We start from the raw sequence: 24,484 nt of genomic DNA, 5'->3' as shown, positions 1-24,484 counted from the left end.
TTGGAGGAACAAAGTGGGGCAGAGTCGTGGAGAGAGAGAGAGAAAGAAATAGGAGAAATTTGTAAAGAAAGTGTATGTGCTAGTTTAAATTAGGCAAGCATAAGTCGACAAAGAATTTGCAACTAAAAGAAAGAAGTCCACAAAGAGATGCATAGTGTTGCTCATGGCAACCGGCTTGCTTTCTTTTCTTTTGCAAAACATAAGAGATGAAATGACAAGAGGAAAGAACAAAAAAAAAACTAAGAGTCATTATATTTGTATGTTATTGATATATATTATGTGTTAGGTATGCGTATTTTTTTAGATTGGATTCTAAGAGTCATTATATTTGTATGTTATTGATATATCATGAAAATAATATGCAATACATTGTGAATTGAATGAACACTTACGGCACCTTTGGCCAAAAAGGCCATATAAAAATCCTTAAGGCCATCCCCTGGGCCTTAAAGTCCATCTATTCCTACCTCTAATTTATTGATTGTCTTAAGTATAAATCTTGATGAAAACTTCCACCGAGATTCGATCCCAAGATCTCATTGGGCTAAGAGGGTGGTCAAACCACTGTAACATATGTTGTGGACCGCATATTTTTAGTTTAAGAATCATATAATGACATTTTGAAGATGAAGATTTGCATCAATATTGAATGTTGGTGTATGTAAAGCAATCTTTGACTTTTTATTCAGTTTTGTTTTTCATTTTGTGATGAGTGTGCCCGAAGCTCAACCGGCCAGAAGGGCGTTCACCCTTTCCCGCGTTAGTACCCATGAGTGGGTATGTGCATGAAATTCTAGTTTCTGCCTAGCCCGAGCTCTTGTAGAAGAAGCATCTGACTCCTTCATGCATGCTCCACTTGGCTCGGGGGTATATAGCACAATTGGTATGGCTCCACTTTTGCAATTGGATTGTTGCGATTACGGGTTCGTTATCTAATGGCGCCCCCAACCCAAGAAGTTGGCTTTGCCCACACAACATTAGGGTCGTGCCATTCATTCTATGTTGGCCCCGTCCTGGACTTAAGTTCACTCGTATATGACGTTGGCTGCCTGGAAAGCCAGAACTCAGACCATTGGTATCGGAGCCCACCCGATGTTGATCACACAAACCACCCAAATCCTAAGTAGCACTCTAAGTTTTTTAATTTGAGTGTCGCATTGGAGATGCTCTCAACCTTAGAAACTCCGAGTGCCACCTAGGATTTTTGAGTTTTTGACTAAAAATCTTCTCTAATGCAACACTCTATTTGTATCTCTAAGATGACGTGTCGAGGATGGAATAGAGATATATCAAGAGGACCTCTATTTCTAGAGTGTCCTCTTGAGATATCTCTAATTGTCCAACTCATCAATATCTGATTTTCAACCAATAGAAATCGAGTCTTCAATATTTTCTAAAATAAGTAATTATTTATTTACAAAAATAACTATGCCACATAAGTAAATAAGATAAGTTGAGTTTTGCATTGGAGACAATTAAGAATCTCTATTAACGTCATCTAGGAGTGAAAATCTCAATTGGAACTTAACACATAGGATGAATAGAGATCTTTTTGAGTTTTGCATTGGAGATGCTCTGAAGACAAAAGAATTTAGAGTAACTCTATATTGACACTTAGGAAATAGAATCTTTATTTGACACTTGACAACTAGACTTTTAGAATGTTTGTTAGTGTCCCATTAGAGATGCTAAGATAAATCATAAATGTGATACTTTTATTAAAGGTGAGTTCATACCACCACACATGTGAGGTTGATCTCAATCGTCAGTCATAGTCTAGCTATCAACATTTAGGGAAAAACAAACATAAAACTAATGGAAATTAAATCTATTTGGTCTTTATCAGGAAAAGGACTCCCGGTCGACTTTATTCCTTACCCACCAGCACGACCGCCACCACCTCCGGCAGCACCATTACCACCACTAGGAACAGCATTACATATATAGCTCAAAAAAGAGAAAAGCAGGAAGTCTTTATTTGTAACACACATGCATCATTAAAAGTTGCATCACTATCAACATGAGCTTTGAAGGAGTGTTAATCCTGATCTTATTGCTGAATTTATAATGTTGTCCTTGAGCTTTTCTTCTGTCATCTTTTCTTGTTTCTTCACCTGCATAATGAAAAAATGGATGGTAAATAAATAGAAACCCTTTTTTTATCTTATGTCTAGATGGTCAAATTGTTCATTTTGCTTGGGCCGCAGGCAACATTTTTTGTTTCAGCAAATGATTTTTTTCCAAACGTCAAGTAATTTCGAAAGTGATAAATACAAATTATATTTCGTGGCAAATTTTTTTTAGAAGTTGAACATCTTAAAGGGCTATTTTGGTGAATTGATCATTATTAAGGGGCCAAAATAGAATTAACCCATATTCATGAATCTAATATTATAATCTTTCTTTTATTAGGTGGAATTGAAGAGATCATAAAGCTAATGTATTCTTATAAAATTTATAGAACAATTTTTAGAAGTTTTATAGTACTATGTTGTATCTTAAAAACATTAATTTAATCAGATAATGCTACAATTAAAAAATTTGATCCTTAAATTGTCAAAAACTATCTGAACTATGGAGATCTTAAATTTGTGTCATGACATTAGCCGTAAGGATCAGATATACATGATATCTAAATTTATCATTAAACTTTGTCTCTCTTGGATCTTTTGTGGAACCCTAAAATACCATTAATTATTCTTTACGCAAATTGATAACCAAACAAAGAGTATATACATATTTGGGAAATTTTATAAGGCCTCCCCAATTTTGTTAAAAGGCCTCCCCATAAACCATTTTACTTGTTAAATTATCACTAAGGGGAGGTCTTTTAACAAAAATGAGGGGGCCCTATAAAATCTCGCTACATATTTTACTTGTGACTTGGTTTGTATTTTTTTTTTTTGTAAATGACGTGGTTTGTAAAAACCAAATCAACCGGAACGAAAAATAATAATTAACTACGAAATTATTAATAATGGTATAATACTATCAAGACGACAAAAATATATAGCAAGAAACTATATTATGACGTGCACTATTCTTGTTTCTTTTACCTAACTCGTTTTGAATTTTGTTCAAAACTAAAAGGAGGATATTCAACCTACTTTTGTAATTTGTATTTACCTATTTATACTAGTTTATTGATATTGACATGATTTGTTTGGTCTTTTATTGACTTGATATTCTGTGATAGACAGTTTGATGCCATGAATTATTGTTAAAAAAATTCAACTAAATACTTGCAGCCTAGCCAATGTAAATAATATCATATGTTAATAAAACAAAATAATGAAAATAAAGATGATAATAGTAAACTTACTTTGATGAAAATTGTTGTCAATATATGATGGGGTTTAATCTGGTCAAGAGAAGCGTAAGTTATCTCGAAGCCCAGAGATTCAATCACCCGAAGAACGTCACCTCCTATAGCATTGACAACCTTACATGTTATTTTAACTATAAATCTCTTTTCTTCCATTTTCTCAATATCAACCTGCATAAATAAAAATGCTAATTCATGACAATTCTACAAATAAGAAGTATAAAGGGATAATTAGGAAGTTCTAATTATGAAAATACTTTCTTTTCATTTAAAAAGGTGAAAAGATATGAAAAGAAATGTTGGTGGCCTTCTTTGAGTCTTACAATGACAATTTGTTGCATCACATAAAGTTTGTTGAAATTACACGGTCTATTGCGCGTAATATGGAGGGATAATTAGGAAGTTCTAATCATGTAAATACTTTTGTTTCATTTAAAAAAGTGAAATGCTATGAAAAAGAAATGTGTCTTTTCAGTGGTGGCCTTCTTTGGATCTTACAATGACATTTCGTTACATGACATAAAGTTTGTTAGATTAGTCGGTCTATTGTGCGTGAATTTAACTATAATATTATGCTAATAACTCAAAACCAAAAGACGAGTTTGTAGAAATGAGACATCTATCCAAAAAAGAGACAATTATCACAAAATAAGATTTTATAATTACTCCTACCTTCATAATTCAAGAAGTTGGAGATTATTACTTATTCTCACTTTGAAGTAGGGATAGAGTTAACAAAAGAAGTGAATATTTTATAATTAAATAGTCCAAATTTTTAATACTATTTAGCCCTAATTTCATGTGGTTCAAATAATGTTGCTAGTTATATATTCATTATATTAACTATTGAAAAAGTTGTTCAACAAAAAAAAAACTATTGAAAAAGTTAGAAAAAAAAATAAATAATGTAACATGTGAGAAGATTTTAACGATAATATTCTATACTCCTATTGCATATCGACAAGGCACAAAAGCTAGAAATTATTAACTGTAGCATGCAGCCCCATTAGAGAGCAAAGCAAGTGTCTGACCCCACCCTAAATCCCACCATTTCCTCGTGCAAAGTACTCCCATAATGTAGCTGACATATAGATAACGAAATTACACTAACCATCTAAATATTGACACATGTCAAACCAATGGCCGTTTATGCCGACGACTTACGTATCTCGATGTTATCTTTAGATTTGATCCCTCGGTCACAAAGTAAGATCATCTCTGATGCAAAACAGAATAAATTTCATTCGTCTTATGTGTTAAGTCTCAATTGAGATTCTAATTCTGACGTAGCATGACATAAATTCTTAAATTTTTGTGCCTCCGATTTATTTTTATTGATCTAACTTCTTTATTTCTACTGCTAACATCGTCTCAGAGATTCAATTTTTTTTTTCTGAGAACTCGACCATAATCTACGTTAGTCATTATAAGGCATTGATACATCATCAAGATTTGATAAGCACGATAATCACTTAAATTAAATCAATAGTTAAAGTTTCGCATTGGAAAAAAATTTTGTCAAAAGACAAATTTTTTGAAGTTTGACCACGATATAAACTGTTTTTTATCTAGATGAAGAAACATGTCGTCTTTTAAAGCAGAAATTTTAAGTAACTTTAGCATTACTTAGAATTTCCTTTTTAAGACTGGGGGTTGCACTGAGATGCTCTAAAACATCAAACAATGAGGACAAGTCAGACCATTTAATATACTGTATATACAAAATCAATGATTAGAATTCTTGATATAACACTCATACTTCAATAGTAGATGTTAGATCATAAAATTTGAGGGTGGAATTATAGAGATTTCGTGCTCAATGGACTCGAGGTTTGTTGTAATCCAAACCCAATGAATCAAATGCTCATACCCTAATTTTCCTATACAATAAAATTTGAACTCCAGCCTCACTAACAAAGAGAAAGTGGCCAACGGGAACTTTAAGTGTTCAGTGCTTAATTTCTGATGTAGTTTTTTATGTCTAAAATTTTTTTAGTGCAAAGAAAAGTAAATTTCTGACGAGATCCTTTATGTCTAAAAACAATGAATACTGTCCACCACCCTTTGGTGTAACGGTTGGACACCCCTCTTAAGACCATGAGGTCGTGGGATCGAGTCTCGGTGGAAGCTGTTGCCATCAAGATTTATCCTATGTAATGTAGGCTATAAATAATGTAATAATTTGTCGGGCTTTAGGCCTCTTTGTTGTCGGGCTTTAGGCCTCTTTATTGTCGGGGTTTAGGCCTCTTTCATTCTCGGTTTAAATTAGGCGGTTGTCGTGCTTATTACATCTCTATGATGCATCAATGCCTTGTAACGACTAACGTAGATCGTAGTCGAATTCTCAAAAAAAAAAAAAAAAAAAAAAAAAAACAATGAATACTCTCTGTTAGAAATTTTGTATAAAATAATAGATTATTAAAATAATAATAAATTAAATTAATTGGTTAAGAATCTCTCAACAAATTATATGTAAATTAAACTAATCATTTAAAAATCTCCAAACGTTTATACGATTGAATGAACTAAGATTTCAAAAGAGTGAAGCGGAAATTTGTAAACTTTAATTTGAGATTGTCTTTTGATAGGTGATGATTTGTTGTTGGAGTTTTAATTCCAAAAGTTACACTATTGCAAAGGAGACAGACTAAAAAATGGAGCCCCATGTGATGAGGGGTTCAATCGGGAGGCATTAGGGTCGCCCCCACGACCCCACCACATGGTTCCACTTCCTAAAGTCTTTTTTTTTTGTTTTTTTTTTTTGTTGAAAGTCCTAACGTTGCTTCATATACCCTTATTTTTTTAGGGAATGTGACTGTAAGAGTAAGAATTCTTATTGTATTGTTGAGCCAATTTTAGTGTCTAATATATTTATTATTTTAGGCCAAGTATTTCTCCCATCTTGCAAATGAACCACAGAGTATTAGGAATCCAAGATTTTCTTTAAAAGAATAAAAGAAATACTAATTTTTATTAGATTATCTTTCTCTAAATCACTCTTAAATCTTAAGGTAGTTGAAAAGAGTGCAGAAGAAACAAGGTTTCTTTTGGGAAAAGAATGTACATTATTATTATTATTATTATTATTATTATTATTATTATTATTATCATCTTACATTCGTATTTTATCCATTTACAATTTATATGTATTCAAAAATATACTCACATACAACTTAGCATGTCATGATATGCAATAGTTCGTTCAACTTAAACACTATCATTTAAGATTTAAATCGTTATTTCCTTAATTTTTCGTTTCAAAACTTTGTGGTAGTTGGGTAGATCTATATATAAAACTTGTTCCGTCCAACAATGGATGGTTAGTGAATATAGAAGGCCTACCTTAATCATAGTCTAATTGTTAAAAACTAACTCTTTCAAATACACTAACAAAATCACAACAAATACTATAAAATAAAATAGTAATAAGAAATAGAGTAACTCTTCAATTAGAAAAATCTTGGTATGTTAATAGAAGAATTTGTACCGTTACTTTTTTTTATAGACTACAAAGGCTGGTACATCGATACGATGTGATAAAAACAGTAATTGTCGAATTACTACTAACCTAAACGTCATTGAAATTAAATGACTTAAAGCCTACAGAAACTAATTTATTTATACTCAAGTTCAATATTCCTGATCTTGCAATCCAATGGAATCGATCTTGAGACCTCCGCATTGCGGAGTAGATGCAATAACCAACTGGACTACCAGTTGTCTTTTTTTTGATGAAATTGGACTACCAGTTGTTAGCAATTTGTACTTTTTTTTTTTTTTTAATGAAGAATTTGTACCGTTACTTATTAGTTAATGACATTTAAAAATATAAGTACGTAGTGAAAAAGATTTCAAATCATTTCAAGAGAACTCAATAAATAAATAAATAGACATTTCTCTATAATCAAATCAAATAAAGTACCTCAATTATCTGAGGCTTGGGCTTGTGAGATGAGATGATTGGTACTTTTCTACGGATACGTTTTCTTTGGGCAGAATCCCCAAAATCATCATCATCATCACCATTTAAATGGGCATCTCGAGGAAGATGTGGTTGATCTTTCAGTTCCTTCTGAAGTCTTGCAGTTTCTTCTTGCATGCTTTTTAAATATGATAAAGCATCCACTAATACAGATCTCTTATCCATCTGTTCGAAGAAAAAATAAAACCTACCCATCATTAATAACTCAAATCTAAACTAAATTCATCAATACCCATTTCTTAATTTCATCTTGATTTGCTTAATTTCATCAAAATAATCGAAAAAAAAGAGAAGAAATTTCAAACCTTGGTGATGTTAGGAACTAGAGAACGTAAAGCAAGTAATTGTTGACCTAGTCTTTTTCTTCGATTTCTCTCTGAAACTAAATTTTTACAATTTAAAGTACCCTTTTTGTTGTTTTGTTCATCTTCAACTTCTTCTTCTTCATCATCATCATCATCACCACCACCACCACCACCACCACCACCACCACATGGTGATTCAGTATTGTTATTGATATTTGTAGCTGCTGATGATGAATTTGCTTCAATTATATTCATGGGTAGTTGATGATTGTAATCAATTTCATTAGTACTTGATGAAGAATTTGACATGATAATCACATCATCTGATTGAAAAAATTGATTAACAGCTATAGATTGAGGAGTATCTACCATGACATTGAGGAAAGTATCACATTCATCTGGTTCTGGTATGATGGTTAGTGATTGAAGGTAAGAATTTTGAGTGATGGGTGGTAGTTCATCAATGTTTTCTAGTGGTGGTGGTGGTGGTGGTGTAGGAAGAAGAGGATTATCAAATTCATGAAGGTCATCAAGGATGAATTGAGAATCTGGTTCAGGTAAATTTGAAAGAAGAGTTTCTGAGTAATCTCTGTTATTATTATTATTATTATTGTTGGTTGTTGAAAATTGAAAGAAATGTTCATCTAGCATTTGAAGATCTAGATGAAAATTAGGATGATCATCTTCTAATTCTAACCATGATGAAATTGTTTCAAGAATTTTGGGTTTTGGGTTGTTATTCATTTCTTGATTGAAGGTATAAGCAGCATCCATTTCTTCCATAGCAGAGAGAAGGTACTGATTAACTCAGACTACTCTGTTTTTACCAATTTAGCTTCTCTCTCTCTCTCTCTAGAATCTCTCTCTCTCCCTCTCTCTCTAGATTGGTGGCATTGGTGTTAATGAATTGAATGAATTTAAGTAGAAAAGGGTAAGGTTGAGGGGGTGAATATAAGGAGAATTAGTTAAGAAATGTCCAAAATAGTTGGTGGCTTTAAGAGATTAGGTTTCAATTAATCAATGTTAATGATCATACTTACTTGTGCTTAAATTGATAGTAGTAATGAATTTGTTATCTGACATATGGGTACCAAGACTGCTATGTATCAGATCAATCATAATTTGGTCTTTCTTGGTTGGCTGCTTGTTTGTTATGGCTACTAGTTAAAGAAACAAAGTACCCTCCCATACTTTTTGAATCTAGGAATATGCCCTTGACTATTAATTTTAAGTTATTGACTTCCATTGACTTGAGTACTTGACATAACATGGTTTTTTTCGTTATTTATTATGCCCGAATCGACTATGTTTGGAATTTGGATGGGGACCATGGGTTGAAAGTCTTTGTTTACCAAATTGGGGGTTACGTCCACGCTTAAACTAGTTCACGAATGTCTGTGTGCATGTAATCTTGGTGAATTTACGTTTCATTCCTCCAAAATACTTTTATTTATGCACATGTTATACCGTCGTAGGTTATGATTTCGCATAAGCCGCCACAGGGAACAAAAGTTAAAGAGTATTTGACCACAAAATTATGACACAACTAAATGTGAGAGTCAAAGACGTGACAAACAAATAAATCGTAGAGTTCATAAGAAACAATAACTCAAACTAACGACGAATAAAACGAACCGTAAATTTTGAAGTAATCAATTACTGACAAACAAAACTGAATAAAAATACCATGAGTTTTGAAAAAAGGACATGAAAGACCTTACCTATCTCCAAACACAGGCTAAGATCAAATATGTGACAATTTTCGGTCTTACTCATCTAAAAAGTAGTAGGCAGGATTGAAGAGTACGTAAAATACTACATATTTGTGACTTTATTTCACAGTCTTTACGTGATAATTTTGGTGGAAATTAAGTTACATGAATTAAACTTCTAAAAAGTGAACAGAGCAATATAAGGTAAATTCACGTTTGAAGATGTTATACGGGTATTAACGGAGTATATCAAAGATTAATCGAGGTTAGAATAAGAGGGTGTTTGGCAATGTCTAGAATTTTATGAGGGTTATGGTTGAATATAAGTCAAAAAATAGAATGGGTCCCACTCGTTTGAAATTTTACCTAAAATATAAGTAAAATTCTATGTGTAGTTATGTCTTTAGAGACTAGAGTCCAAAATGTCTCAATTGACTGTTACAGTGCTTATTTACATTCACCATGTATTACATATTGTACTGGCCACGTACCAATATAATTGAAATGTAATTACTCTAGGAGTCCAATCTCAAATAATTTCTCAAAATTACTAGTGGCTTGGGAATGGAGATTGGCAACAAGTCTCTGGGCTAGAAGGTTGTTTGTCTTCCTTTGGCAGAAGGTGGCTTGGGAGCAAGGGATGTGGAATCCTTAGACATTGCAATGAGTATGAGACATATTTGGGACATCATGTAACAAAGGCACACTCTGGGTTCGGTTGGTCAAGAACAACTTGATAAAGGGAAAAGATTTTTGGACCATGGACACACCAGCTGACTGCTCTTGGTGGGTTTGGGGGATGACAAGGTCATCTGGGTGGTGGCAAAAAAAGGTAATTACACCTTGAAGGAAACATATGAGTCTGGTCTTGTTATGTTGTACCTAGGCAATGTTTCATAGCTTGGGTCATTATACATAGGAGGATTAAAACTAGTGAAAGGCTAAGAGCTTGGGGAATAGACATAAACCCTATATATGTATGCTTTGTAATGAGGCGTTCGACAGTGATTTGCACTTATCCTTTAGGTGTGTGTACTCTACCTTTGTAAGGGTAGTTTGCTATCTCTAATGGGGCTGCAAACTCAGAGAAGGGACACTTGGGCAGATGAATGACAAGCTTGGTGCCATCATGTTTGTTGCTTTCATCTACCATAGTTTGGGGGAGAGGAACAAGAGAGTATTTCAGAGTAAAAGCAGGACCCCCTTTTGCCTCTTGCAACAGATAGTATTTGAGGTTAAGACAAAGGCTCTCGGCTGGAGCAAGAAAGTTGCTTTGAACTTGGAAAAGTTACAGATCCTGGACATATGGAATCTTGAAATTCCTTTGCAGATGCCTAAAGTTCCAGTGGTCAGATGGCGTCCCCCTGATGACGGGTTTATGTTGATAAGCACTGTTATAACTAAAAGTCGCGGAAGCTATCGAACCTATCCTAGAAATTGATCCGATTATGAAGATTAATCGAAAAGCTAAGTCAAAATCAAATATGCGAACAGAATTTAACGAGGTTCGGCTTGAAAGCCTACGTCCTCGGGCGAACAAGAAATCTTTATTGAAGGATAGATGAAGACGACTAACACAATCCGCAAGTTCGTCCCAAGATGGTACCGTATAGTAATAACCTTCTATACTAAATCTTCGACGACCGAGAAATTTAACACCGCTCAAAACTATGAAAAATTTCTCTCACTCTTGCTCTCTCTCTAGCTCTCTAAAGAAGAGTTCTTGTTGCTTGTGTTGGTGTGATTTACAAAGACTCAAGACCCCTATTTATATAGGATATCAAACCCCATAAAAAAGGAACTTTGGTTTCTAAATTACTTAGGTTTCTAAATTTTGGTGTCAATTGCCAAACCGCCTATATCCAACTTTGGATATCCACCGACCATAGCCAATTGAAGCCAAAATTGGAAATTGATTCCAAAATTGGAAAAGCCTCTCACCAAACCGCCTTCAACCAAACTGCCCAATTTGGTTTCTAACTTTCTCAAACTGCCTCAATCAAGAAACCACCCTCTCACAAGCACTGATGGTGCCAAGGTTGTTGATGGAGCTAGATATGGGACTCTGGTTAGATCAAGGGATGGTTACATCCTTGTTGCTGTTGGATGATCTACTCCTGCTGTTTTAGTTCTACAACATGAACTGCATGGGGTAGAAACGGGTTTGAGGTTGACTTTTAAACTTGGTCTGAGGAGAGTGATAGTGGCCTCGTGGGACTCCACTTCAGTGTGCACTTAGGAGTAATCGAATTCGAAGATACAGTTTTAACCGATTTATGTTATTGTTTAACTGTAAAGTTGAAAAAAAGACGTAATCAAGATAAATTTTTGTCTCGGACTTGGTTTGCATTGAAAAGGTCCAAGTATAGGGAGAGAAGTCGTCAACTAATGCAAATATTACATTCATTTAACGGATTAAAAGTCATAAACTTAAACTGTTTAGAAAGAAAACATAAGGGGCCTAAGCTAAGATGTCACAGTTGACGGTGTCAAACATCGATCGACTAATTAAAAAAAAAGTTTTGAAGAAGTCCTACACAAGTAGTAAAGTCCCCCAACTTCGTCAGCTTCGTTAGCCTGACCAATCAGGCTGTGTGTCGATAGTGCCTGAAAAGCACAGTCAGTGGGGTTAAAAATCACATAACAATTGTGATTTACTTAAGATTAACGAAAATCAAGTTAACATGAAAACTTGGAATATGATAGACATTTTCTACAAAGATAGGGTTAGAAAAAACAACTCTACCCACATGTCGAACTAAGTATAAGTAATGACGTAACAATGGAAAGAAGATATTGGCGCTACAATCTTCCAAAATACTTAGATACTCTTTGTAATTAGGATTAGTATATTTCTATCTTTGTAGTTATATTTCCTATTCTTGTATTTCTAATCATGTTATTTTCTCTTCATGTAAAGTCTATATCTATACCTTCTCTAATCAATAAAGAATACCTTTGATTCTGTAATACTTGTGTCACAATTCTTAATTTTACATGGTATCACGAGCTAAGGATTTCATTAATCTTTCGATCATTATTTGGTAATTCTTCTCGTCATCCCTACGTTTTTTTATCTACACTCAAAGTGTTGTGTATACAAGCATAAGGATTTCTTCGCTATCGAGATATATCGTTCGATTATCAACTTTTCTTAGAGATTAATTTTCTTCTCTATTATCAATCATCCCACTTCCGAAAGCCAGGATTTTCATTTCGTGTTACAATAAATCACTCATCTTCAAAGGTCAGTAACACAATCTCATCAACGTTTCTTTTTCTGATTTTCTGCCAATTTTTTCGAATTGTTTCGAATTTTTTGAGATTTTTTTTCGAATTTTTCGACTTATTTTAGGTTAGAAATAAATTCTGACCTGTTCCGGTTCACTTTTAAACTGGAACACAACCAACCGTCCGCGACCAGAACCAAAATTTATTTTTGGTTCCCGACCCTACACCCAGACTGTTTTAGCACAAACCCGTTCTTGGCCGGAACCACAAATATATTTTTTGGTTCCCGAATTCAAACCCGGTCTATTACAGTACCGGTTTCATACAAACTCGCCCAAGACCGGAACCAAACATCTGTTTTGGTTCCTGACTACTAGTAGTCTTCTTCTCCGACGACGAACACTATAGAGGACCTTGTATTTCGCCGGAAAGACCCATTCTTCGACGAAAAGACTCCAAAATAGTCCGGTAACCATATCACTAAAATCATTGGCAGAGAGCTTTTCTACAATCAATCCTTCACGAACTTTCTCTCTCTAGAAATATAAACCCGACGCCGGTCTTTCTTCTTAGGGGATCGATCGATTTTGGCTAAAATCGATCTGTTTTTCTATTATTTTGGCTAGAAATATATTCCAGCCACTGCTCCTGCCTGAATTTTTTTGTGACGGAAAATTATTCTGACGGTTCTATTAACCACACTATCTCACTGTCGGAAACAATTGATTCCTTTGTGACAGTAGAATACACACCTGTTTGCAGTTGTGACATTTATTTACCGTCTCTATTATTCCTTTTACTATATACAAGTAGTTCTTTTTCTACTTTGACCTCTTTCCGACCCTTCCCAATTTTATTTCGTCGATAAGCCGATTTAATATCTCTGGACTTAATTCACCTATGACGACAATTTTGTTGTTATATTTAATGTCAATTTTGGCCACCTTTTCTCCTACAATGTATAATTTGTCATTAATCATCATGAAATCATCATTTTGCCTCCTTATCATCCAATTTTTTGAAAATTCGACACTGCTCTTCTTGTCAATTTTAAACACAACAATATTATTTTTGTTGTCGCTATTTCAGTCAGTATTTGACATTTCTTTGACAATGACTTACTTGTCGACTTTACCGACAATGATACTTGAGTTATCACTTATTCAACCTATTTTCCATACTTACTTTTTCTTTAGCAGACTCTTACAACGTATTCTCTCGAGTTTTTCTACTACTTTTTGTCGACCTATGATTTATCTTCCTTCTCATTCATTGAGATCGATTCTTTTCCCCGGTATAGATACTGGTAACCCTAGCCCTACGGCTACGACACTTTTTTCTGGAACTATTCTTTCCATTCACCCTACTTCGTGGATTATCGATAGTGGAGCTTCGAACCACGTTTGCTTTTCATTACAGTGTTTTAGTTCGTACGAACTTGCCCCTCCATCACTTTACGTTCAAATTCCTGATGGGAGCACCCTTCCCGTTAAACATATCGGTAAAGTAGTTTTTTCTGACTCTTTACATATCGAAAATGTTTATCATATTCCAAGTTTCAAGTTTAATTTGATTTCTGTACGACAGTTATGTAAATCTTTAAATTGTCTTGCGACTTTTTCACCTTCCCACTGCGTCTTTACGGAAGTTTTGACAACTCGCCTGATTGGACAGGCTGATGAGATTGGCGACCTCTATATTTTACGTCGTAATTCTAATGCACTTACTCTACATAAGTCGCTTGACATTTGGCACCGCCGACTAGGACATCCAAGTTTGAATCGCCTCAAACACTTATCTCAACGATTTGATTTTATTCACTTCGACTCCACGCATGACTGTACAATTTGCCCTATGGCTAAGCAATCTAAATTGCCTTTTCAGAAAAGTACAACAGTTAGTACTTTTCCTTTCCAGTTAGTTCATGCTGACATTTGGGGACCGTTTCCTGTTCCTTCGCTCACAAATAAGCGATATTTTCTCACCTTAGTTGATGACTATTCCAGATATACTTGGACATTTCTTATGCAGTCCAAGTCTGAGACTAAGAAATATTTAGAATATTTCTTCAATTTCACAATTAAACAGTATAAAAAGACTATTAAGTCCGTTTCTTCTGATTCGGCAACCAGCTCTACCTGCCCTATTTAGACTTTTCGTTCCGACAATGGAACTGAATTTCTCACTAAGGACTTACAATCTTGGTTTCAGTCGAATGGTATTATCCACCAACGCAGTTGCGTTCATACTCCACAACAAAATGGGGTCGTTGAACGCAAACATAGACATTTGTTGGATGTCGCTCGTGCCTTGCGATTTCAAGCTAATCTCCCCCTCAGTTTTTGGGGCGAATGTTTGAAAACGGCAACTTACTTAATTAATCAGATGCCAACTCCAACTTTATCACTTAAGTCACCTTATGAGGTTTTATATGATACTCCACCAGACTACTCGACCCTCCGTGTCTTCGGGTGTCTGTGCTTTGCTCATAATTTTAAAGCTATTACTAAATTTGATATGCGAGCTAAACCAGGAATTTTTATCGGGTACCCTTATGGAAAAAAGGGTTACACCATTTATGACCTAGAGACTAAAACTCTCTATGACTCTCGAAATGTAACTTTTTTTGAAAACAAATTTCCTTTTGAGTCGGTTACTGATGTTTCATCTGACTCACACATTTTTACTCCTTTGAATATTTTGGATGACCATGTGCCTTCTCCCGACATTTTTCAGACTCCGTCGCGACACAATATTTTTTCACCCCCACCTTTAGTCGAGTCTTTTCCCTCGCCTTCGGTTGATTCTCCTCGTTTGCCTTTTATTGAGACGACGCCTCCTATTTCAGGTAGGCCCCTGACTCCCTCTGATCCCAGCAAGGATATACCTTCATCATCTCATGTAGAGGTGCCTATAGCTTCTTCTGATAGTGCATCTTCTCCAGACTTTTCTGCTTCCGCTTCTCCTCGGCCTTTTACCACCAGTGGCACTTCATCACCCGACTCTCCCGCTAAGGAATCTGATAATCCTACACGACCCATTCGTGTTAGGAATCCGCCTGCTTATTTGGCTGACTATATTCTTTCTAGTTCAGAAACGACATCTTCGAGCACTCCTTATCCACTGGTCGACTATATCAGTTTCGATCGTTTTAGTAATTCTCATAAGGCTTTTCTAACTTCCGTCATCACCACAGAAGAACCAAAATCTTACAAAACCGCTTCTGCTTCTCCAGAATGGCGTGAGGCGATGACTAAAGAGATTTCAGCTCTCGAGACTAATAATACTTGGTCTCTGACTTCCTTGCCACCTGGCAAGAAACCCATTGGTTGTAAGTGGGTTTACAAAATTAAATATCGTTCGGATGGATCTATCGAACGTTATAAGGCACGCCTCGTCGCCAAAGGATATACCCAGGTTGAAGGTGTCGACTATCATGATACATTTGCTCCAGTTGCCAAATTGGTAACTGTTCGAGTCCTTTTATCCCTTGCCTCTATCCAAGGATGGTCATTGCATCAATTAGACGTCAATAATGCTTTCCTCCAAGGAGACTTGGAAGAAGAAGCCTATATGACCATTCCTCCAGGTTTTAGTAGCAAAGGTGACACTAGAGTTTGTCGCTTGAACAAATCATTATATGGTTTGAAACAAGCCTCTAGACAATGGTTTGCTAAATTTTCATCCGGTTTAAAAGCTGAGGGTTTTTCTCAATCTTCGTCAGACCATTCTCTTTTCAGTTATTTTAATGGTCCGACTGCTATCTATATTCTTGTCTACGTAGATGACATCATCATTACAGGCAATGACAACAAGGAAATTGACTTCCTTCGACAACGTCTCGAGAAACGATTTTCTCTTAAAAATCTCGGACGACTTCAATATTTTTTAGGCCTAGAAGTATCTAGGTCCCCTAAGGGTATTTTCCTCTGTCAACGGAAATACACTTTGGACATTATCCGTGATTCTGGACTTCTCGGAGCTAAACCGAGTTTATTTCCTATGGAACAACACTTAAAATTATTACCTACAGATGGTACACCTTTAGACGATCCCACTTCTTTTCGGCGTCTCATTGGTCGACTTCTCTATGTCACTGTAACGAGGCCTGATATCGCCTTTTCAGTGAATTATTTAAGTCAATTTATGCAACATCCCCGTTCAACACATATGGATGCTGCGACTCGAGTGCTAAGATACTTGAAGGGCACCCTCGATCATGGGATTTTCCTTTCGTCTTCTAGCTCTTTGACACTTTCGGGTTTTGCCGACTCTGATTGGGCCAGCTGCCCCATTACACGTCGTTCCACCACCGGCTACTTCACAATGCTTGGTGCGAGTCCGTTGTCTTGGAAATCTAAGAAACAACCGACAGTCTCCCGATCATCTGCTGAGGCAGAATATCGTGCTCTTGCTTTCCTTACTGCCGAACTCCAATGGTTGAAATACCTATTTCAGGACCTTCGGATTTCTATTCCAGAACCTTTTCAGGTATTCTGTGACAATAAGGCAGCTATGCATATCGCTGCTAATCCAGTTTTTCACGAACGAACAAAACACATCGAACTCGATTGCCACTTTGTTCGTGAGAAACTTGAAAGTGGTCTTATCCAGATATCTCATGTTCGCTCTGCAGATCAGGTAGCTGATATTTTCACAAAGCCTCTTGGTTCTGACCAATTCCATCGGTTGACTTCCAAGTTAGGCTTGACTCAGATTTCTTCCCCAGCTCTAACTTGCGGGGGGGTAATGACGTAACAATGGAAAGAAGATATTGGCGCTACAATCTTCCAAAATACTTAGATACTCTTTGTAATTAGGATTAGTATATTTCTATCTTTGTAGTTATATTTCCTATTCTTGTATTTCTAATTATGTTATTTTCTCTTCATGTAAAGTCTATATCTATACCTTCTCTAATCAATAAAGAATACCTTTGATTCTGTAATACTTGTGTCACAATTCTTAATTTTACAATAAGCTCCCATCAGGTATTTGAACATAGAAAGGCAGGTAGGCGACGTGATAACTAATAAAAGCGCTTAGTAAGTGAAACGTGGTTAGAAGCACTACTATCAATAATTCAGGAATCAAAAGTAGTTATGGAGTCATACGTAAGGATAAAGTCTTCCCCGAGGCTCGCCCTTGATTAGGGTCATGATCCTGTCATAGTCTTCCTTAAAAAGGATCGGGGCAGCATCTGAGCTCCCACTGAAAGAAGCAGAAATAGCAAATGTCCTAGGATGGTCGTCCTTACGAAGAAGTTATCCATATAATTTAAAGCACCTTTCAGCGTGATGTCCTTTTCTCTTGCAATGGTCTCAAATTTTACTTTTGTTGCATTTTTCTTTGCAGTGACCAACCATTTTGCAAGAGTCGCAATAAAGACGGAGTTTCTTTCCTTGTTGTGGAGCATCTGCAATTGGTAGGTGAGACGCCTGAAACTTCGCCTTAAGGGCAAAATAGTCGAAGGGAGAACCAACAAAGATATTTTGTTGTTGCTCCTTTTGCTTGATAAGATTATAAACTTTTCTAAATGGAGGAAGAGGGTCATGAGAAGGATATTCCTACGAACGACATCAAACTTGTCACACAGGCCTTCTAGAAACTCCAAAATACATATTGTGTTGTGGTATTCAAGAGTTGCCTTCCCAAACCCCACAAACACAAGGGCGAGGATGCATTATGGATCTCAAGCTCATTCGGGTAAGTTTAATTGTGCAAAATAAGAAGTGACAGAGGAAGTACCCTGAGAAAGTGTCAAAAAACTCTTTCGAAGTTGAAAATATAAGGGCGATTCGACTAGGCATAGTATTCCTTCATAAAATTCCAAAACGTCAATGCAAATGGGCTGCGCATGCAACTCTTCTTATTGACTGCGGAAACATAGCTAAGGCGGCAGAAGCAGAAACCGTTGCTGATCTGAAGTGAACAGCAAAATGCTGTTTTGTCGTTGCAAATTTGCTGAATTTGATTTTCTATTTTTACAGCCGCTGCTGCATTTTTTTAATGTTTAGGTCATTCACACGAGAAGACGAGAGATAATAAAGAACAAATCGATCGGTGCCTGTTCGGGAAACACATCAATAAGAAAACTATATGGGCATCCACATCTCAGTTTACAACAGTGTTTACATTCTCGTATAAAGGGCTCCAGATAGAATTTGACACCGAGTCAGCAAATTCTCAACCACGCTACTGCAATAATGTTCTCCAATAGAAGGGTCCGTGCAACAACTCTTGCCTTCACATGGTTGTTGAATACGAGGTGCGGACGCATGGCCAAAGAGATGCAACAATATCCATCTCTAATAACTCATTAGAAGTTATAAGAAGACACTCTTTACATGGCTGCAAGGTTTGGAAAAGAAGGATGTCGAGAAAGGTCTACAAGTTACGCGGTTTATGTTGTAATGTGCAAAGACTACCGAGAATGGGTAACAAGAAAGACAAACCATTACACAATAAGATGATTTTTGTGTGTTTCCATTGCTAATTTTACCTAACAAAAACACCAAATGAAACAATCAAGACTAAATTGTTCTATTCTACCAATAATACTACTTTCAACAACTAAGCTTCACTCCACACGCAGGTGCGTGGATATATATATACACAAAGACTGAATTATTTTGAATCAGTGGCCTGCTTCAGTTTAATTGTTCCCTCGACATGCTTAGAGGAGGGGAGGAGGATCAACCTGTAGTGAAAAAGAGAGAAGGGTTGTACTAGTTAACTCTGCTGAACTTCAATTTCTAGGATGAGGGAATCTGCTATTGGTGCATAGTGGGTAGCGATGGCGTAAGGATGGAGTTTGCGAGCTCTTCGTTCAGTGTTACCGGAAGTGGTGGCATCTGCTTCATTAATCCTTGCGCATTGTCGTTCAAGCTGTGCAAACAAATCACATGTTAGCGAAATAAAAAACGAGCCGATGATGAAAATGATGGAACGTTAAAGACGGTTAGACTCTCGAAGTGAATCTATAGGGCATTAGAGTTCCAACTCCTTCCATTACATAGCCATTTCAAGAATAAACCTCCATTAGTTTCAGAAAAAAATTTCATGTCAACAGAAAATGATAGACATGCACTGATGCACAAACTTCACATCGGCAATAAAATTAAGGATGAGAGATGAACTGCGGAGTGAGGAGTGCAGACACAGACATCATCAACATGTGCACTTTTACGCAAGCCAGAGGGTTCAATTCACTATGGGCGCATGTATAAAAGGTATAAATAATGTAATAAATTTGTCGGGCTTTAGGCCTCTTTCGTGCTGTTGGGCTTTAAGCCTCTTTCATTAATGTTTAACTCAGGCGGTTATCGTGCTTATCACATCTTCATGATGTATCAATGCCTTGTAACGACTAACGTAGACCGTAGCCGATTTCTCAAAAAAAAAAAAGAACAGGCTAACATATAAATAACAGAGTTGTTACGTACTCCTTCGAGATGGTAAGAATGTTATCCCGAATTTGGCGTAATAGGTTAATGTTCTCCATGTACTACAAGACAAACATAACAGATAGATCAGTGCACCCAGAAACATCATACACAGGTGTTTTGTGCAAACGCAGAAGACGACCAAGAATGTCATAAAGCTGTTGGATAAGGAATAAGGATAACAAAACACTAGATGCAAAACCTTCATTTAACTTGTAAACCTTAGATTGACTGTTATTCGGTAACCAAGGCAAGGGTTTAGCATCACTCTTTCAGAAGTTAAGAGAAAATTCTCATTTCTTAAGGAAGAGCACCAAAAAAAGTATTGGTGGTCTCTTATCTGAAAGAATTGACCTCCATATCTATTATAAATTACCTGACAGTATGCGAAATTTGTGGAAATTTGATTGAAGGCCTGATCATTTTGCTTGAGCAGTTGTCCTGCTGCACCACCGATGGCTGCAAATGGGAACCACTTATTCATATCAACGACTAAAATAGTAAATAATTTTATCGTCAGATATTTTAACTAACAACCACAGACTGACAGACACCATAAGCTAAGATTATTGTACTATAATGTCATTTATCATTGGTTAGAATGTGGCTGTCGTATAGGTTGTCAGAATTGCTATTACATTAACAAAAATCTATTCTCAATCCAAAGATCATCTAGACTTCTACTTACCATTTAGAAAAAAAAAGCTATAACATGTATTCCAACCGAAAGTTTCTAGTTTGTGTCAAAGCCAACTAGACAATAGAGAAAAGAAAGAAATCATGACCTCATACCTTCGAAAGAAATGTCATCTTCATTGTCCATGGGGATCATAGGTAAAGCATAGTGAGATGACGACTTCGTTGAAGGGTCCAGCACTTCCTGTGAAAATTGAAGTTGAAATAAGAAGTCAAGTACTGCAAATCCTGAATAAGAAGATCCGCTCTAATAATTGTACAAAGGTGCTGAATATCCTGCTAAGTGCTAACTATTGTCTCAGCCTGAAGTTCATCAGCATCAGAGGTTGGCGCAATCAGTCACCATAACCTCCTCCGCGCAGGAGTATGGTCATAGAACAAGGCCTGGACACAAACAGAAAATTAATACATCCTACCTTTCTGTCTTTATTTTTCCTTGTTAAATTAAGATCGTCTTTCCTTCTCTTGCTATTCTCTTTTTTCTGGACACAAAAGTCAATACCAGCAAGTAAGATTTCTAATCAAAATAAGACAGAATTAACAAGGATAATCTCAACAACAAAAACAAAATACTTAGAACGAGATCTGAATAACAAACAGAGATCACATAAACACTATTAGTTCACAATAGGAAATGTTGGATAACTAATGTCTGGATTATTTCTGGTATTTTTCGAGTGATAGTTATTGTCGTTATTGTCTTCATCCAATTAATGGATGTCATAAGTTTCAACTGTCTCTAAATAAGGTAGGCACTACCTAGCATCTCTAGAACTCGCAATTTGATTTTCTCATGTTCTCATCAGTTTTTGATTAACTTGTCTCTTTATAGCCTCACACTTTACCAGAAACATACTTGTAATGGTGCGTACACAAAGAGGATGTAAGCATATGATGTTTAAAGCGAAGTCAAGTTACAAAACTCACGTTCATCCATCTGTGGCGAAGGGACACATCACGTGCTGTCTTCTCTGGTAGCTCCAAAGCAATGCTTGTATAGCGACTTATAATTGGTTCAGAAGCATACCTGGGAGGGTTGAGGAGTGAATAAGGTCATCAATCAGTTATCATAAACTCATGCAGGAAGCTCATAACTCGGTTTTATACTTTTATAGAGCAGAAACGATGGCACAAATGAACAATGAATCTAAATATGATAGAATAAGTTTATGATACAAACAAAGAGGAGAGAGAGAGAGAGAGAGAGAGAGAGAGAGAGAGAGAGAGAGCTAAACATGGTTAAGGTTCTTTTTGCAGCACCAAAGGAAAAAGTGCCAAACATAAACTAAATGTTCAAACCCAAAAAAAGAATATCGAAAGTAGCTGTCAATGATATGGATTTTATCTTTCATATTTCTGCCTACTTTCTTCTAAACCACTTTAAGCTATGCAACATGGATACTTTTATTTAATTTATTTGCCGCGTCGAATAATGGGATCTTTAAGCCACTTGTGATCATTTCAGTAGGTATACAATGTGAAATTTTGTATGTAGGAATTGTGTATGCATGCAGTGCAGATAAACGTGTTAGAGGGGGCACGCAACACGAATCTAAATTAACATGCTTTGTCTCAAATGTAACAACAGCTGATCCAAAACTAAAACACAGAAATATCGCGAGTAAAGATGAAAGGAAATAAAAAATAAGAGAAGAAGATATATATGAACCGTAGTGTCCCTTTTTAGGCCTTTTGCCGCTCACCCTACCATACACCTCGCAATAACTTAAGATGCTGATACTCATACAGATCTCCCGTGTTATATAGATTTATAGTAAGTTTAAGCGAATTCTACCAAAATCTACTATGTTAGGATACAAGAGAATAGGAACACAAGCAACAACACCGTATTCTCCACTAAAATATTCGTCCACCAATGTCCAATTCAATGTTACATGGGAGGCACCGAGGCAGATCGCTCTGGTACGTGGTACAGGTACTGGTATACCATAGTACGCTACCATGAGTATCGGTTGCGCTAGGAGTATACCTTTTCGGTACACTATTTTAGGGTCTGGTACGTTTAAACTATTTATACTATGATTTAAATACTCTCTATGATGTATATGGAATATATACACCTAATCATAGCCATTTCTTTGTTTTCTATTAAATTTAAAATTGTAACTAGTTCAACATAAAATCGATAAGTTAACAACTCAATTAGTTTAGGTTACAAAGAAGTTGGGTTTATAAGGCTGTATATTCCGGTAAGCCAAATTGGAGTATCAGATTCCAAAACGGGTACATGGAATCCAATACGAAATTAAGAATTTCAAGAACCATGTGATCTTAGCTAACCACCACAACCTTCTAATAGAGAAACAATAATAAGATGCCTAATTCACTATTGCACAAGAACTATGATAAAGCCTAATATCTAAACTTTCATGGAAACTAAATTAAATAATTCAAACAAGATGACCCAGGGTTTTATAAGACCTAAGAATTGAATTAAGAAAAAAAAAATATTAGAGAAAACTTAAAAAAAAAAGGGGAAGTTCTGATAATTTACTTACTTCATAAGCCCTTGTTCCAAGATCAGTTGTTCTTCATCTGTCCAGTTTAAAGCTAAACCTGGATCAGGATGATGCTTTAAAGCAGGAGACCTAAAAGAATTCTTTGAATTCCGGTTGATTTTGTTAGGGTTTCCATCACCAGTTCCACGGTTGTTGTTTTTCAATCCATTAGAAGGAGGATTGTGACCATTACTAGTATTGTTATTACTCTCTTTATTCCCAGAAGGGTTTGCACTTGCAGCCATTATCAACCAAAAAAAAACCTAATTTCTACTAGAATACTCAATATCTACCGCCAATTTTTCCCGCCAAATATCCTTTTCTTGCTTCGGGTAAAGAAAAAAATGAAAACATCAAAACCGAGAATCGGAAAGACCAGAGCTCAAATTGAAAGAAAGAAAGCTCCGTTAGTTCGTTAGATCAAAGTTACCTTCTCCTTCTTCACGAAATTCTGTTTCTGCATATGGATTAAAACCTAGAGAGAGAGAGAGAATTTTCAGATGTTTTGAACCTCTTAAAAAGAATTAATGGAGGAAGAAATTCAGTTTTATGCATTTCTTCCCCTTTCTGTTAAAAAAAACATAGATGAAGCCGGAATTTTAGGGGGTCAAAACGGCAAAGGGAGCGTCTAAATGCGCCCTTCCTAATTGCTGTAAGCGCCTCCCAAAAGAATTTGACCACAGTCAAACCGTGACAACTGCGGTGCCTTCTCCGACTGGTTCGCTCTCTCTCTCTCACTTGAGTTTTGTTAAGACATTTTTACTATGGCCAGCGCTTTGGGGAAAGCTAAATAGTTTCAGGGGTGTGAAGACTTGGTCAAAAATTGGTCAATTTTATTTGACAATTTTATTTAGGGGGAAAGCAACATAACTTTTCCACTTCAGCTCTCTCTCTCCACCTCACCTCATCTCTTTATCTTCTCCGATTAGGTATTTTCCGGCCGGCGACCATGAAAAAAAAACATTTTTTTTCACTCTCTCTCTCTCTAGAAACTCCGGCGAAGGGGTTTCCCTTCGCCGGAGTTCCGGTCTGTTGAAGAACAGACCGGAACAGACCAGATCGGTCTGTTGAAGAACAGATCTGGTCTGTTGAAGAACAGACCGATCTGGTCTGTTGAAGAACACAGACCGATCTGGTCTGTTCCGGTCTGTTCTTCAACATACCGGAGTTTCTAGAGAGAGAGAGAGAGGTGAGGTGGAGAGAGAGTGAGGTGAGGTGGAGTGTTTTTCTTTATCTCCCCTTAAAATTTATTTCCCCGGAAATTTTTTT

The 24,484-nt window shown here is 36.2% G+C and overlaps 2 protein-coding genes across 2 annotated transcripts; both read right to left on the bottom strand.

Annotated features, from left to right (window-relative positions):
* Positions 1-1,694: 1,694 nt before the first annotated feature.
* LOC147539493 (uncharacterized) lies at positions 1,695-8,626 on the bottom strand. Its single transcript, XM_086641129.1, has 4 exons — positions 7,613-8,626; positions 7,248-7,472; positions 3,323-3,496; positions 1,695-2,114 (listed from the first exon to the last, which is right to left on the bottom strand). The coding sequence occupies exons 1-4, from the start codon at positions 8,393-8,395 to the stop codon at positions 2,016-2,018; spliced, it is 1,281 nt and encodes a 426-aa protein (XP_086497255.1). The 5' UTR covers positions 8,396-8,626; the 3' UTR covers positions 1,695-2,015.
* Positions 8,627-18,993: 10,367 nt separating this feature from the next.
* Positions 18,994-23,758, bottom strand: LOC147539492 (uncharacterized). Its single transcript, XM_086642746.1, has 8 exons — positions 23,646-23,758; positions 23,216-23,541; positions 21,624-21,723; positions 21,113-21,178; positions 20,793-20,880; positions 20,377-20,459; positions 20,001-20,062; positions 18,994-19,443 (listed from the first exon to the last, which is right to left on the bottom strand). Exons 2-8 carry the CDS (start codon positions 23,458-23,460, stop codon positions 19,329-19,331), a joined length of 759 nt encoding a protein of 252 aa, XP_086498872.1. The 5' UTR covers positions 23,461-23,541; positions 23,646-23,758; the 3' UTR covers positions 18,994-19,328.
* Between the last annotated feature and the right edge of the window lie 726 nt (positions 23,759-24,484).

Source organism: Eschscholzia californica, unplaced genomic scaffold (assembly GCF_041429995.1).
Source record: "Eschscholzia californica isolate CP2 unplaced genomic scaffold, dmEscCali1.0.p SCAF_5, whole genome shotgun sequence".
NCBI classification, from domain to species: Eukaryota; Viridiplantae; Streptophyta; class Magnoliopsida; order Ranunculales; family Papaveraceae; genus Eschscholzia; species Eschscholzia californica.
The sequence above is the reverse complement of the archived record's forward strand: the minus strand, read 5'-3'. Positions and strand labels throughout refer to the sequence as shown.